Here is a 16412-nt window from a genome sequence, read left to right as displayed (position 1 = left end):
TAAGGAAACTTGATGGGAAGAGTTACTTATTCCCTCCTTTACTATAAACCCCATGTGCTTCATAGTTTGTGGTTAAGCCAGTTTTGCAAGCACAAGATAGTCTGTTTATTACTGGGTCTTGCAGATTACTTTCTACAGCTGGCTGATAGAGAAAGCTCCTTCTGCTGCAGTGTGCTTATATGATAAATGTGGTGCTTTAATCTACTAATTGCCAGCCATAGCTTTTAAAAAGCATTCAGAATTTTAAAGGATGGAGCCAGCTTTGATTAAAAATTAAATGTTTTAAATAAAGCCATGCAATCTCATTTATTTCAAACACTTTAAAACAGCGGCAAGTCACCAAGTGAAATTTCAACTGCAGATCAGTAACCATCTAGAGAGGAATTAGGTCTCCTTTAGCGTACCATTACATGTGGTGATAAGCAGCACTGGCTGGCACTATAAAACCACTCAACATTTGAGTTATACAGATGACCAGGGTGCTGCAGGGCTTAGGCACAGACTCGCCTGACCAAACAGGCAGTCAGGAAGGAAGAACCTTACTGAGTACACCTTAACAGGAGTGCAGAACAACAATTCCTCCTACCCCCAAATGGTGATCACTTTGAAGCCTGTAGATCCACCAAGAAGCAAGCAGAGGGCAGTTGTGGCAGTTTCAAAGCATTGAAGTCTGGATTGCAAACCTCAAAAGTAGGGACATCTCATGGGATAAACCATCTGAAGAACCATTCTCTCGCCTAACTTCAAGATTTGTGCAGCACTAACAGTGGATAACAAACCCCACAGCTGTATTTCCTAGAACCAGAACCATGTGCACAGATCTAAAAGCCCAGTCAGAGGCCACACCCGTTTTACCTGTAGATCTGCCCCCAGTTTAAGTAGACTGTCACAAATGACCCCTTCACCTGTACATGAGGGACACAATGCAGAGAATGCCCTAGGCAGAGTGCATCAATGCACAAGGCAGAAAGCTCCTGGAAACTGTGGTCTCTCTGATATGTTATAGGCAAAAAAAGTAATCAGAAGTTAGCTGGCACTGGATATACATTGTCTCTGTGAATAAATATGCTAAGTAAAGGAACCACCAACGGAAAGTCCCCACCAAAATAAAGCAAGAGACATCCAGGCTACATATGCCAGTGACAGCCACAAGGGCTCCAATTTTCTTAAATTTTATTTAATCAAAGTTAAGACGTGGATAAACATAAATACAGCACAGGTACTTCAGATCATTCTTCATATTTGTGTACAGACAGACTGATGGATGTAATCCCAATGAAACCTGCAGTCGGTGAAGTGCATACAGCCTTCCCCCCCCACACACACACACGAACAAAACCCAATTAAAAAAAATAAAAATAAAAAAAAAACAAACAAAAAACCCAACAAAAGAAAACCCAACCCCCACACACAATCTCAGCACACACTCTCATTACAAATGATTCATACATAAATAGGTAGAGGGTGCAAACAAGCTAATATGCGAACATGTATAACCTCTCGTTAATGGGGGAAAAAAAAACAGAAGCAGCCATAATGATTAAAATACATTCAGTTACTGATAACTAGTTGTGCCATACAAGGCATTATCAAAAAAAGGAAATTGTGCTGCAGAGAAAAGCTATATACAACAAGAAAATAAACTGCAAAGTTAACACATGCATGTTTTACCCTGGAAAAGCACAGCCCTCCAAATGTTCTCTCCGTGTTTGTTATAAAAGCCCTCTGCACTCAACTAAAATTAAAATGATCATAAAGGATAATACTTGTAAAGTTTACTTAAGTCTTCAGCCACAGAAAACTGCAATGAAAATAAATGTTCAGAGTCATTTTCAAAACAGGAAGAAAAAAACCAAACCCAAAAAATCTATTCATCTGATGACATGCATGATTAAAAGGTCTAGGCAAGATACACTGCTCTACGTTCCTGATGACTAAGGAAAAAAGCTCAAGTCAATTTAATCTGCAGATGGTCAGAGGATTTTTGTATTCCAGCACAAGCAGCAGTTCAGATCTTCTGAATCTTTTCCCCAACAACTACAGGATTCTCTTTTCTGATCTTCTCAGCAGCATCGGCTTTGTAATTGTAAGAGCAACTGTGTACGTCTGAATAACGGTGCATACCACAGTAAACGTTCCCACACCGACACTCGAACCCTGTGGACAGAAACATTAGCTTAGACATTTCAACATTCTTAATTATACCAGTTTGTTTTAAATCCTGAATGTGTTCACTCACTAGCAATAAATCTCAGTCACCAGTGTCAATCAGCCAAAGAGCCTCTGCTGCAGAAAGCATAAGAATCACAAATAATATATTTTGAAGAGATCACAGTAAGATTTTATTTGCCCATTCCTTCCTATCACATGACACTAGCATAAAACATTCCTAGAGACCTCCTGCTTGCTTGCTTTCTGAGCCTTCACCCCACAGAATTCAAGTCTTCTTAAGCCCTTTCACTGAACCACTGCAAAGCTGGTTAGTGGATGGCAGCAAGCTATCATCCAATTCCTCAGCTAAGCAGCCTTTTAACAGGAAGTATTTGGAATTATGAACTTCACCTTCAAGACAGAAGTTGCAAAACAAAATCATACATGACTAAATCTAGTAAAAGCCAGCTGAGAGGACCTTTGGCCAAGTTTTATTTCAAATCACCATCAAGACAACCATGCCCCATCTGCCCTTTAGGAAAACCTTTCAAAGGTCCAAAGCCTAAATAAGTGTAAGAAGAGTAGAATTCATAGTTCTTACCAGTGAGTCCAACCTTCTTCCTGCACATGAAGCAACGATTCTTTTTCTGTTTTGGTTTGTCAAGTGACTTGTCTTGTTCTTCAGGTGTAGGCTCTGCGTTCCCTGACACTGAAGCTAGCATTAAAAAAAAGTCAGTAAGAACAACAGAAAAAAAAACCAACATCTGTCTCTCCCCTTCCTCTGTTTAAATCGCAGGATAACCTAAAGCCCCTCTTATAAGTTTAGGTTCTGGAGTGAACCATTTTGCTGTAGCTTCCATGTCTTAAGTGTGATGGAATCTCAGCACAGGTACATGAACTCCCTCCTTCAAGACCTTCAATAAAATATAAGGAAAGAATTCATTAAATGCTCAAAGTTCACAATACAAAAATGCCATAATGAAACAGAATAATAAAGAATCAGGTTTAAGAGTAAGACTCGAGTGCTGTTAGATTTGGGAAGAGAATCCAACTCCCACGTGTTTCCCCACCAATGTTACTAGTCCAGTTTCTAAAATCTGCTTGTAAGCAGCACTGTATTTATTAAGGACCAGTTGAGTAAAACCCTCCGTTTCAAATGCTGAATCAACATTATTTTTGCTGGAGGCTGCACTCCTGAGGCCCACACAAGATGCAGGGTTTCAGAACAATCTCTGCCACTCTGTCACTGCTGCTCTTGCACACTTGGAAAAAGCCTACAGAGGGGCTACTCACACTGCCTGGGAAAAGGTACCCTCAGCTAAAAATACACAAACTTATAGGGAGGAAGCACTATCCTGAAACCCAGAAAGAAGCAGGCAGGAACCTTTTTTTACAGACACTTTGGCTAAAGATAGCTTTTAACCTACTGTAATATTCACTCACATCTGAAGGAGACAGGTTATAGGCTGTGGGGGAGAATATAAACAAGTCATGGTAGTATTTGCATGACCCAGGTATAAATAGAAGCTGGCTGGTTTTCCTCAAGTATTTGCACATTCCTTACATTGCAAAACAGAAATAGAAACCAAAAAACTCAACTTCATTTCAGGAAGGGCAAAGAGCCAGACTCTGCCTACCAATCATTGCTAGATCATAGCAGGATCAGTCTCCAGCAAGTAAGGGACACAGAAGCCAGGAATATTTGCAGCAAAGAGTCAAAGAATGAAAGCAAGCTCCAGCTAGGAAGAGCATCAACGGAAGCTGAGCTAGAACCAATACTGTACAGGAGGAAATGCAACAAGCCCAGACATTTGTCAGGGAAAAGGCTGCAGGCATCTCTGTGCAGCTGAACTTTTGTTAGGCAGAAAACTGTCAGATGCAGTTCTGCGCTAGTTCTACACCAGCTGACTGCTATCTGCATGACAATTTTGCTGGGGAATCTTTTTTCCTGTGCTGCTACTCTGATGATTTTGTTTTTAAGAGAAAAGGGCACTTTCCATTCTTGCAATGTAAAAAATGGAAAAAACCCAAAACACTGTAGTCTGTACCAAGCAACAGCAAGAGGCAGCAAAACACCTGACCACCAGCAAAGACTTCACTGGACTAGACAGTTTATTCCAAGGGTTAATCTAGCAAAGACTGTTATACATGGTTCATCAAATCCTTTTAAAAAATAAAATCACCCATCTATGTTACAAGTAGAGCTTTACTTCATCCTGAAATTTATAAGAATTGATAGTTTGCAAGAAAACAAAAGTTCAGAGGCTTCAAATGGCTGTTAAAGGGCACATTTCTGGGTGGACAGATAACACTCAAGGTCTGCAAAGCAAGAATCGAAACCAGTAAAGACTAAAAGATGTGAGATATGTACCAGAAGTAGTAAGATTCACTCAAATGAACCCTTGTAGTGTTATATATGGAACAGACATTGCAGTGTTCATTAATTCATTAAGAAAGCTTCATGCCATAAATTTAGCAGTTAACATTGTCAAGTTTGCATTTCCTGTTGTAGCAAAATCCAGTTACCTCAGTGTAAGTTTTACTAAAAGCCTCTGTAACTAGCCAAATTTAGGAAAAACTGGCACCCTTCCCTGCATAACAAGCTTTTAATACATACACACTTACATTTTCTTTGTGCATATGGCTCTCACATTAAAAAGTGTTTAGAAGTATTTAAGAGCTGCTGCTCACTGTAGAACTGAGCGCTGAGATTCTGCAGAGATTCTTCTATTGCTGCCAGAAGTCACTTTGGATCTTACAGTAACCATAAATTTTAGATCTCAATTTGGTTTTGCATAGAAGATTTTGAATCAAAATCCTCTATGATAAAATCGTAAGTATCCCACCACTAAGGCATCTTTAGATGATGAAGGACCAGTGTTTAGTGCTACAGCTGTGATGAATGCAATAGAAAAAAAGCCAGGTAAAACGCAGTATCACCCAGTTTGGATCTTGCAGGAAACATGTTGCAGCCACTCCCAGCTGCTGTACTTTGCCTGGATTCCAGGATACTGCTGCCGGCTTTGCCTGAACCAATTCCCTCCCTTCCCCAGCCCCAGCTCTGCCTTCAGCTGGAGAACATAAGCATTGGCAGCACCAGTACAAGCTGCCAACTAACCAAAAAGGAATAAAAGCATGACACATTTTCCTGGAGCTGACAAGCCCGGCTGGCCACTAGAAGTCCCCTGTTTTACAGACTGGTCTTAGCTGATCAAAACAAGCAGAGCCTGGGCTTCCTCCTAAAGGCAGAAGCTTTTGCTACTGCTTTGCTTGTGCCAACCCTACTTGAACTTCAGTATACTCTGGCCATGAAAACAGCAGCCACCAAGACAAAGCACATGCCAGTCCTTGCATCCCTGCAGGCATTTGCTGCAAGACTCTATCCCTCTCTTCCTGCTCTGGATGTTTTACATTTGTCACTCCTGCATTACTAGGCAGAGCTTCTCAAAGAAAAACGTTCTTCATTTGCACAGGAAGAGAATGAACAGCTACATTCACCTCTCAAGTGAATCTCACAAGACCTATGAAGAAGAATACCCACTCATCCAAAAGAATGAAATGCGAAGTTAAAGTTAAGATTGTCACTACTTCCTAACATTACTTCAGCTTAGTGTTAAAATTAAGCCTAAAATACAGTGTCCCAGTGTTGGGAAGAGACAAAATAAGTAAGAGCACACCTACCTACAGCATTTAGTTTTAAACCTGTTTCATTAATGTTTCCTTCTCTCCCTGAAGCATTCACCTACTAAATCAGGACAGCCTAGATTATTTTCTATGTTTCCATCATAATAATACTCTACCTCCAAGCCCCTGGTACTATCACAAAAATGTGGAGTATCCATCAGTTCCTTTCTAATCCTGTCTACTAAGCTAGCCTTGGTAAGATCACTGAAGTTGATACCCTTAGTTTAACAGCACTCATCTTAGGTGCAAGTTAGCTCCACAAAATTCTGTAGCAATTTAATAGTTTTAATATGAAGGCTTTATAAATTTAGTCAGCAACGACTGACTTGTTTTACCTCACTAAAAACCCAGATGAGCACAGAAACAGATAACTTTGCTCACAGCAGCCAGGTACCTTCTAGCTATTCAAATCTTAGTTTGTATTTTGATTTTTCAAATTAGTAAGCACACCATACTACAAGACTGATTGCATTTTTTTGCAATGCTCATATATTGACACCTCTGATTCTCAAGGAGTTTAAAAAAAAAATCAAAGCAGCTGATTTGGCTCCCAGAAGTGTTCAAAAGTGCCAAGAACTCACCTATTAGTACAATTTATACTTTTAGCCCTAAATTCCTTATTTGGAAGAGCTCCATAAGGTATGTGATGGACTGTTCCTGCCTTCCATGGCAAGTCTCATGTACCTTTTTTAAACATCCCTGAAATAAAGCATGCATCCCAACCTGGGTGGTTTTAAACTCATTAATGCTAAAGAAGTGAAGAGCCTCTCTTCTCCTGCTTGCAGGCCCTGTTAATCTCCTGGCTAACAAATAAGGAAATCTGCCTGGCTAATCCTAAAACAGCCCTGAAGTTGAGTAAAAGGTACAACAGCCTATGAGGCAATATAAAAATGAGCTGGAGAGATGATCAGAATAGAAGAAAACTGAATTCTGAATGACATGGGGTGGGAAAAAAAAAACCTGCAAAATTGTGACAACAATTCAGTGAAATCCACTTAGCATCCATCATAAGCAGCTTTCCCTTCCAAACTTACACTTTCAAAGCAAAACACTGATTTCAGTTAAGGAACAGCACAGAAGCAATACTTCAGGAAACAAGGCTGACCCTGCCACAGTGAGTTATAAATAGGGATTGTAATTTAGAACTGCAATTACATGGTGGTGGTGTTCTTAGTTTAGAAATCACTATGGTACAAAGAAAATGACACAGCTGAGTAGTCTATAAACACCTGATATAGATTGAGCCTTGAAATACATACTGTAAAATGTGAATACGCCCCTGAAATCAAAGCTTTGAGATCAGAAAACCATCTTTTCTACTTACACGGAGAATTACCTTCAGAGGTGAGAATTAGAAGGAACACAGATTTATGCAAATGGATAAAAGGCACTCCTCAGAAAACTGAAACCTGCTGGGAAAAGTCTTTTCACAGGCCCAAGCCACCTCAAAGCATCAAAATATGATTTTAAAATAAAGCACTCCCCCCACCTCCCAGTGCAAAGACAGTAGATCTTGCAAGCCTAGAGTTTCAACTTTCAGCAAAGCCAATATACATATGTAAAACAGAAAGACTAACTCAGGCACTGGAGGGAAGACTAAGAATCATGAGATTAACAAACGTAGGGTAGTAGGAAGATCATCTTACACAAGCTGCCTTTATGTTCTCCAATATATACCCATCCATACCAATGTAAACCTACAGTGCAATATTCTCATGCCAGACTGAGGTGTTCTACTTCCCAGAGGTTCCCCGGAAGAGATGTGCCTGCACGGGAGCAGGGCTGCTGCATGAGGCATCCAGCACATCCCAGGTTCTCTCTACTGCAGGACAGGGATGACAGTAGAACTTTATCTGAATTACTCAGAAGTGTATCAACTGATAATCTATCTTGCAAACCTACCTCTGATGTGCTAATCTAGAGAGCTTCAGAAGCATAAGCATTTCCAGCACTTGCTATGTTCTCTTAAGCTGGGCAAGGCCTGACATCGATCGATATTAAGAGCATGTCTTACATGCACTGTCAAAACTGAGGCACCAAGAGCTCTCAGCTTCAGAAAGAAAACTTGATGAGAATTTACAGCTAGAATATACCTTTTAAGTGTAAACATCTTTCAGTAACTGACATCTCAAAGTCTAGTACAAAATGGCAGTAGCATTAAAGCATTTTCTCCAAGTTTTAAAGCTGTTGTTTCTATGACAGAAGTGGCCTTATTCAGCACAACAGCTGAATAACTACTCTTCCCTTCCACCTAAAAGAAGGGTTAGCTCAGGTTTAGAAAGGTATCCAAAAACCAAACTTTGATACCAGAGGTACAATAAAAGAATGTATATTTAGCATCTTTAAAGTGGAATTATATGTTGCATTTGTGGAAAAACCAAACTCCTATGTTTAGACTAGTCTACAGAAACATTAACTCTACCCGCTAAAGCCTTAGCTGTGTCAGCAGAAGGCAGAATACTTGCTGACTTGCTTTTAAGTATCTTCTATAATGTCTGTGGATTTCAAGTCTGAACATTTTTGCCTTAAGAAACACTTTTTAAAACTCTTGCATTTTAAGCTCTGCAAGCCTGCACATAAAAAGAAAAAGGGGGGGGGGGGCGGGAACAGTGTACCAGCAATAAGGACTTCAGGCCAATATACTTAGAATCACCGACTCAGCTATTTTCCTTCACTCAATCAGTCTGTGGTTTGGTTATTTCCTAACCTGAATGTCAGTGTGCCAAATTACTACACCACTACAGTTCATAGGTGAAAGGTTCTTCTATAGGTATTTCATACTTATACAAGATACGAACACTTCTTATAATAGCTATGTCCTAATACCCTGTATCACAAATAAGAGTTATAAATTTGTGATATTTGCTGCATATGACTAGTCTGAGAAGATACTCAAAACCCTACTTACATGTAACAGCTGTGGCATAAAAGACAGAACATTAGACCAATTTATGATGTGCATTTCTAGCCCCAATCAACACACTTCTGGAAGATAATGAAATCACCAGTTAAACATAGAAGTTTTCAGTTTAAGACTTGCCTTCTAAGGTTTATCCTTACTTGCCTTCTGATTTCACAGAATATTTGGGTTTGAGATTAAGCTATCTCTTGAACAGACATATATTAGAATAGTCAGACTTTAAAAACATCATTCATCCATTCTGCCTCTGAAAACTAGGCACTAACCTTGCAAATCTTCCGTCTCAGGTACTGTTTTGTCCGCAGCTGTACTATCTGGTTGGGATGATGCTACAGATTCTGTTAAGAGTGACTGACTTGACACAGGGCTGGAGGACAAAAGAAAAAAAAAGTCATGATTTTTGAGGTTTGCCAGGTATTCCAGAAAGAAGCACATTACAGAGTCTTTCTTAATGAAAGCATGCCAAAGCTTTTCATGCTGAAGTTGCTTCTGTCACCATTTAAAAATGCCACAGTGCCCAAGAGTACTGGAGAACCTGAACTGATTAAAAAGTTTAATGTTTTGTGTTAATATTGAATGCAATAAACCAGTTCAACTATAAAAAGGGAAAAAATATTTTGGGGCAGTCTGAAGCACACACTGAAGCACCAATGCAGCATTCAGTATGTAAGGATTTTTATAACATAAGTCAGCGAGATAATTGTAGAGGAGCTACTTTTGGTATTCTAGTGATATGAACAAGAAAATTGCAGCATGTCAATGTTTCCAGTAATAAAGCATCTGCAGCTGTACACAGAACTCCTCAGGTTTTCACACTTTAAAGTGGTGCTGGCCAAACTTTCCCAACCCTGTCAGCTATACTGCTAAAACTCACAGCACGGCTGGAAACTCGCAGATGAATACCTCGGATGGTTCTAGGGGAGAGGTTCAGTATTAGCAGTCACTCACAGCCAAATTGTTCACCCAGCAGCTCTACTATGGAACAAGAGAGAACTGAAGTCCCAAGCGAGAGGTAGCACTACCCCATTTACCCGATCTGTCTCTCCCTTTCCACTTGAGATTCACTCCAAATCCAAGAAATTGGATTATCCAGCAGCCCATGAACCAAAGCCCTACCAGTAATCCACAACACAACCAAGGCATTGGAGTTGAAATACTAATTGCCAAGAACTGCACGTGGATCCTGAACTGCAAGTTTGGTCACCTACAAAAGGGCATTGTCAATTTACTAGATATTTTCTTGGCATATCATAACTGACGTATTACCAGAGACTGAAGTTGAATCCCTACTTTTATGTTGGAAAAAAGAAGTGAAACTTGCACTTCAAAAGAATCAGTGCAAGAGCAACCATCCACTCATTTCTCCTGTAACCAGTGATCAAGCCAGTGATCAAAAAGATACTTTTTTTCACTTTCATGCTATTAAAGATTGTGTGAGAAGAACCCAAGGCAGTGTAAATGGTTCACTTTGTGCATCAAGCTGGATCATTTTGTTTTGGTTTTTGCACATACCAGAAGAGTTGTATCAGGGCAAGATATCTATTTTCTACCCCAGTCAGAAATCCCAGAATGGCAAGACCAAAAATAGCATCAAGCATGGCACCTAGCTCTCAGTTCATATGTAGGATCCAAGCATGAGATAACACCTCCTATAAAAAGCTAAGGAGCAGAAAACAGTCTGAAAAGAATTGGCCAACAATAACTGATGAGATCACCCTCAGCCTGTGCTTTACTACATTGTGATTTCTAAAGGAAAGTTAGAATGAGTATTACTGCAAGTTAGTGTGCTATAGGATGGAAGCTAACATTTTCCACCCAATTTCCAAAACGAAATGCAGCCACTAAATATAAACAAATATTTAGCTTTTACAAGTGAAAAGCACTTAGTAAGTCTGAGTGATTTACAAGAGGACATTATGTCTCCTTGAATAATCCAGTAGGAAATTGCTTGTTTAATCAGAAATCAGTTCCATTGCAAAACTTACAGTAAGATTCAGATATCTCTTTTCCCTCTTCTAGTACACACCACTTTTTGCAAAGCAACTAGTTCAGCATATTGTATATCATACATTTATTTATGGGAACTCTGGAAAACAGTTTTCTGCCATTTTACAAAATCCTCACATTTCTAAGATGGAAAGAGCTCTCCTTTGGTAAAGGTACAGCCAACTGCATGTTGCGGAGTCAAAAGACCAGCCAGACAAGCCTCTGTAGAACAGCATGAAGCTGGCATGGCTCCTATTTGAGGCTAAACTCTGAAGATGAATTTGCATTTGAATGTAGCAAGATGTAGCTAACAGATCAGCTACTATTTACTGTGAGACCCCACACTTTAAAATTAGCCGTTAAATCTTACACATTTTCCTAATCCAGGTCCTAGTATTTAATTATGCAGTATCAGTACACTTCATTTAATCACCCCAATACAGATATTTACTTCAAAGCCCAGAACAGAGAAACAGCTTACCTTGGCTGCATGGATGTCGATGGAGTCGATGTAGGTTCTAAAGCTGACTGAGTTTCTTGGGCGCTGCCTTCTGTGCACTGAACTGGTAGGGACTCAGTTATACTACTGACAGAGGGTGCTGGAAGGAAGACACTAATGTAAATGTGTTACACTACTTCCTGGGATTACAAAAGTTATACTATGCAATTATTCTTTGACCCCCATGACACCGAAGTAATTATGCTTGACTATATTTTGATCATGTTCCAGTCTCATGTCCCCAGAAGTTACACAACACAATTTTAAAGGTGGGGCTTTCAAACAGTTACTATTTTGTGCTAATCAAAGCATCAAGCAACAGCTTTCTCAGCCTGAACTGTAGTATTCTGACATAAGCTTGGGTTCTGGCTGGAAAAACAAGATGGATCTGTGAGAAACAGTAGTGTAGCACCCTAATACAACTTAGAATCCATTCTGAAGTTGTAGAACCTAGATCCCCAGATCTCAATGGAAATTACTGCTTCAAATGCTCCATCCCTGGCAGCGTTCAAGGCCAGGTTGGACAGAGCCTTGGGCAACATGGTTTAGCACAAGGCATCCCTGCCCATGGCATGGGGTTGGAACTTGATGATGCTAAAGTCCCTTCCAACCCAAACCATTCCATGATTCTATGATATTCCAAGCACACCCTGAGACTCTTTGCTGTCAGTATTCAGCCAAGCCAGAACAGACATTTTAGCAGCCCCAGCGAAGCCCTCCCTAACCCTCTTAGCCCCAAAAGAACATCAAGTTGAAAACACTGGAGCGAACAGAGCAGAGAAAGGTTTCCTCTTTGAGGACACTACCATTGAAGGGGGAAGAACCCTCTAGCTTTTTCCACAGAGTGAATGTAGGAGGACAGAACTTATTTCAATGGGAAATTTGTCGGAAAGACCGCAAGTACATGGAACACGGAGCAAAAAGGAACAAAAAGGATCTCTCCCTTAAATTAAGGGCAACTATTCTTAAAAAGCATCTAGAGGTTAATCCTTCAGCATCAGACTGCAGGAATTAAATACCTGTATTTTAAATGCTTTTCACAAACATTCCCCAAGCTAAATGTTATCTCTGCTGTCAGTAATTTCAGAAAAAATACGTTGGCATAGTAATTTTTACTGCATTTTTGTATCTTCAAATTCCTAATACCTTCTGTATTAATCCAAGTATTTCCAAGAGTCTACTTCTGAGCAGGTTAATCACAGCACAATTATACCATGAGCACTTCATCCAAGCTCATTCCATAATGTTAGAATAAAATTGTTTGCACTAATGTTCGTATATTTTAGTATTTGGACATGATCAGGAAGCAAGTTGCCATCTACTGTGTCATTTGGAGTTGTTCAAACAGCTGTATGTTAGCATTACTTACCAGGAGGGCTAATTCTACCATTACTGTTCTGCCTTTGAAGGTGTTCTTTGTAGCACACTGAACACATGCCATTTGTACGAGGATTCCCATAAAATCCGCAGCCAGTGGAACAAAGCATAGGCACTTGGCTACGATTAGTTTCTTGAGCCATTTTCCCTTCTTCTACAAACCTGAAATTGAAATATACAACCCAGTATTTAGCAACCTGAGAAATCCCTTCTTTTTCAGTTGACATTTGAATATCCAGAGTTTCCTGTAGTTCAGCAAAAAGATAATCTATAAAAGAAGCCTTGTGGATAACTCCATGCCTTTTCCTAATAAAAATCTACAAGGTCTGCTCAATAATACAGACACAGCCATATATATGATTTACATGACCCATACATACAAACGGTTCCAGCCCCGCCATTTTGTGGTCAAGGAGCTTGCAAAGAAAAGTAATTTTAGGAAATAAGAACGGAAATAGTACTGCTTTTTGCAGTAAGTTACGGGAAGGTAGGGGAGTAGGACACTTATGTCAAACCCTTCTTGAACCATGAACACCTGATACTGTGAATGAGTACTGTAGAATGAAAAGACAAGCATGGTACCACCTGTTTACTGCGTAATCGCTATTAACAACAGTCACATGAATTCACAAGATACTGTTTAGTCACCACGTCATTAGTGAAGAACAACAACTATTTACCACAGAACCTGAATTATGATTTTTCACATTAAAAAAAAATCACCTTTTCAGTCAAAAACACTATACTATGCACATGTACCAGTTTTGTGTGAAAAGAGAAGAGATAAATATCAAGGCAACTCCTAACATCCTTAGGTTTAGTTTTCTTTGTAAAAGATCTCTAAACCTTAGTACATGAAAATGACAAAAAATGGCCATATGCAACAGTATTCTGAGCCCCCAACTGTTCTCAAATGGTCTCACCTTTATACGAGTTACTGACATGTCACTCAGTGAGATAAAAATTATTTTTCCATTATGTACCCCCTCAATCTTGCCCTTTTTTGTATCAGTTTTAAAAGTACAAAACAAAAAAAAAAACAAAACACCTCAACCCTTCTCATTAAGAAACCCAAGTATCTCAAGGTATCAATTCTTTCAGTCAAGACCAATTTAGGCCTACCATTTTATACTTCCTGATTAAAAGTTAGCCTGAAGCATGGATTATTTTAGTTCTTGCCAGTCAAACCAAAGATAAACACTATTACAAAACCAACAATAATAAAAAATAATAAATCTTTCAAGTAACATCAGTATAAAAAAATTAAAAAACAAAGCCAGAGATGAAGGGGTTTCACGATGTCTGAATAATTCACCAGCTACGGTGTTACAGAATTAAACTACAGTAAGAAATACACCAGAGTAAAAAGATTTCCTTTTACATAAGATGTTTTTGAAGCCAAATACAAAAAGGTTTCCCATTATTTTGGTTTTATACAAATATCCTCCTCTCTCCTCACACCCACATGCACTGCATTTTGTTTTTATTTCCCCAAAGTATATGAAATTGATACCTCAAAAGCAAACCCCTGGGTTGCAAAGCTAACAACAGAAATGACAGTCAAGTCCTCTATTCACAGCAATAAGGTACTCTCAGGATGAGAAAGCATTCAAGATACAAGGAAGATGTATAGGCAGGAAGACAAAATAAAAATCCCTGATAGTATCTCATTCAGCTTCAACCTGCAATTAAGCTTATTTCAGCTGTTTGACTGCACTCCCCCATCCCAATATAGCATTTGCTTTCCACATACAAAGCCCCCATTGACCTCAAATGACAGCTAAATTTGATTTTGCTGAAGTACTGTACTTGTAGCTGAAAGAGCACTTTCATTCCTGCCTTTCTCCAGACAGCCCTTTAGAATTCAACTGCAAGTAATGCAAGTGGGAATTCAATTCTTATGCTGGGCCCAACATTCAGCAGGAGAAGATTCAGGAGAGCGTAAATGAACATGAGTTTTCTATGCTTTGGTAACTCAAACCCATTTAAAGATTAAACCTTACACAAGTCATTCTTTGGCACAGAATGTTTAAGATTGAAAGACTAATTTAAAAACATTGGACAGAACATTTCATAAGGGCTAACAGATTCAGTGGCACAATACAAGTATTAACCCTTTTAATTTCAAGCAGCAGCACAATAGAAGAGCCCTATCACACAAACTTTCAAAATTAAACCTGATGGCCTTTCTGGTCAATAGTTAGCTTCAAGCAGCACACAGGAACTCAATAACAGCACCAGTTACTGCTAATTTTGTTACTCCCTGACACAACCATTGCTGAAGGACTAGGTGCTAATGCAATCACAGCATAACAATTTCTAACATGGATGTAAAAAAAAAGTCTGCTCTGATTCAATAAACAAATTGTGAAAGGTGCACAAAGATGCCCAGAAGAAAAACAAGAAAAGCTGGACTGTTCCAGCTAAGCCAGTTCCCGAGTTCATTAACCAGTGGATCCTGCCACCAGCCAAAGCACAAGCCACTGGCATGAGGCTCCAGAATACTTAAATCTCCCAGGGGAAGTGCCAGGGATTCTTCTGAAGAGTTTTAATAAAAGCCACAGGAAGCGGAAGATCCTTCATTGGTTGCTAATATTTGGGGAGTAAAACGGACAAGAGATAGGATCAAACTGATGCAATGTTATGAAGTCAAATGAGAAATAAGTTGAACACAAACACAACAGTGTGCTGCACTCCAAAGAGGGCAGTCACAGTCCCCCACACCAGCTCCAGGATAATCCGTACCTCTACCCACCCAACTAGTTCCCCAAGCCACCAGAAAACCCCACTAGGAAGAAAAGGGCCATCACCACCATAAAGTTTTCCAACAGTTCACTGAGCTCAGTCAGTTCACACACAGAGAAGCAAAAAAAGGAAAGAAAAAAGCGTAATACACAGGCAGAAAACTGTGGAACTGATGCAAGGGATGACAGATGACACATGACAGAGGGGAGGGACAACATATTTTGGCAGCTGCTGAGATGGTTGAACTGATCTATTTGAACCCTAAAACCACAGGATGCCAAACCAGTATATGCAGCTTTTGCTCTCCAGCTTCTGACTCTGTCTCCCATGCTGTTCCCTCCCTCTCACTACTCACATGCACCAAAATGAATCAAGGAAGTGATCAAACTTAGAAAACCAACCACTCCATCTTCTGACAGTTAGTTTCAACACAGACTGCCTTCCAAGCTTGTGTTTGTCACACGTGCTGTATGGGGATGAGAGAAGGTCTAGCTAAAGACACGTGTGGAACCACTTGTTTCAGCAGTAGAGCAGGCTTAAAGCATTAGCCTAGCTTAAATCAGGCATTGAAAATGTAAGGGAGGAGATCCAAGTGCTGGCGGTTCCTGCCACTGCACTTCAGACATGCCTCTCCTGTACAGATCCATACTGCACGTGGGCAAAGGCCAAGATGACACAGCACTGTGCCTCAGGGACTTTCCTTCCTCACTGCTCAGGCAGGAGGAGTCAAACAGCTACAAGCAGAGCAGCCTGACTCTGTCCCTATCTCGGCAAACACTTACAGCAAGGTCACTGAACAGATGTTTTGGAGGGAGGGAAGACCTCCCCTCACCCCAGTTCTTGGCTCAGATTCAGATGATTTTTGTTTCAAAACTGTCCATAATTCCTCACACAGGAAGATCTTTAGTATTGCAGAGCCAAACCATCACATAAGCCAGTAATGGTGGGCTGTCACAGAAATTGCAGCCTTAGCAGCACTGTGAAAGGAGTGAGCCTGCTCCCACAGCCCCATCCCCTACTGCACACCCCCGCCCTTGAGTCGGATCAGTT

General features: G+C 40.0%; 1 protein-coding gene across 2 annotated transcripts in view; it reads right to left on the bottom strand.

The window, feature by feature from the left end:
• Positions 1-1534: 1534 nt before the first annotated feature.
• Positions 1535-16412, bottom strand: part of ZFAND6 (zinc finger AN1-type containing 6) — a 33357-nt gene continuing 18479 nt past the window's right edge. Inside the window, exons 2-6 of one of the 2 annotated variants that reach the window (XM_057426045.1) lie at positions 12610-12785; positions 11223-11340; positions 9022-9122; positions 2753-2866; positions 1535-2157 (exon numbers count right to left, since the gene is read on the bottom strand). In XM_057426045.1, the coding sequence (XP_057282028.1) occupies positions 2009-2157; positions 2753-2866; positions 9022-9122; positions 11223-11340; positions 12610-12760 (633 nt within the window). In that variant the 5' untranslated portion in view covers positions 12761-12785 and the 3' untranslated portion in view covers positions 1535-2008. The remainder of the gene's footprint in view (positions 2158-2752; positions 2867-9021; positions 9123-11222; positions 11341-12609; positions 12786-16412) is intronic. The other variant, XM_057426128.1, reaches the window with a different exon arrangement.

This window comes from Pezoporus wallicus, unplaced genomic scaffold (assembly GCF_028554395.1).
Source record: "Pezoporus wallicus isolate ANWC-B61680 ecotype Strahan unplaced genomic scaffold, APGP_CSIRO_Pwel_v1 contig_3952, whole genome shotgun sequence".
NCBI lineage: Eukaryota > Metazoa > Chordata > Aves > Psittaciformes > Psittacidae > Pezoporus > Pezoporus wallicus.
Note: the sequence above shows the minus strand (reverse complement) of the source record. Positions and strands in the feature narration are given on the sequence as shown.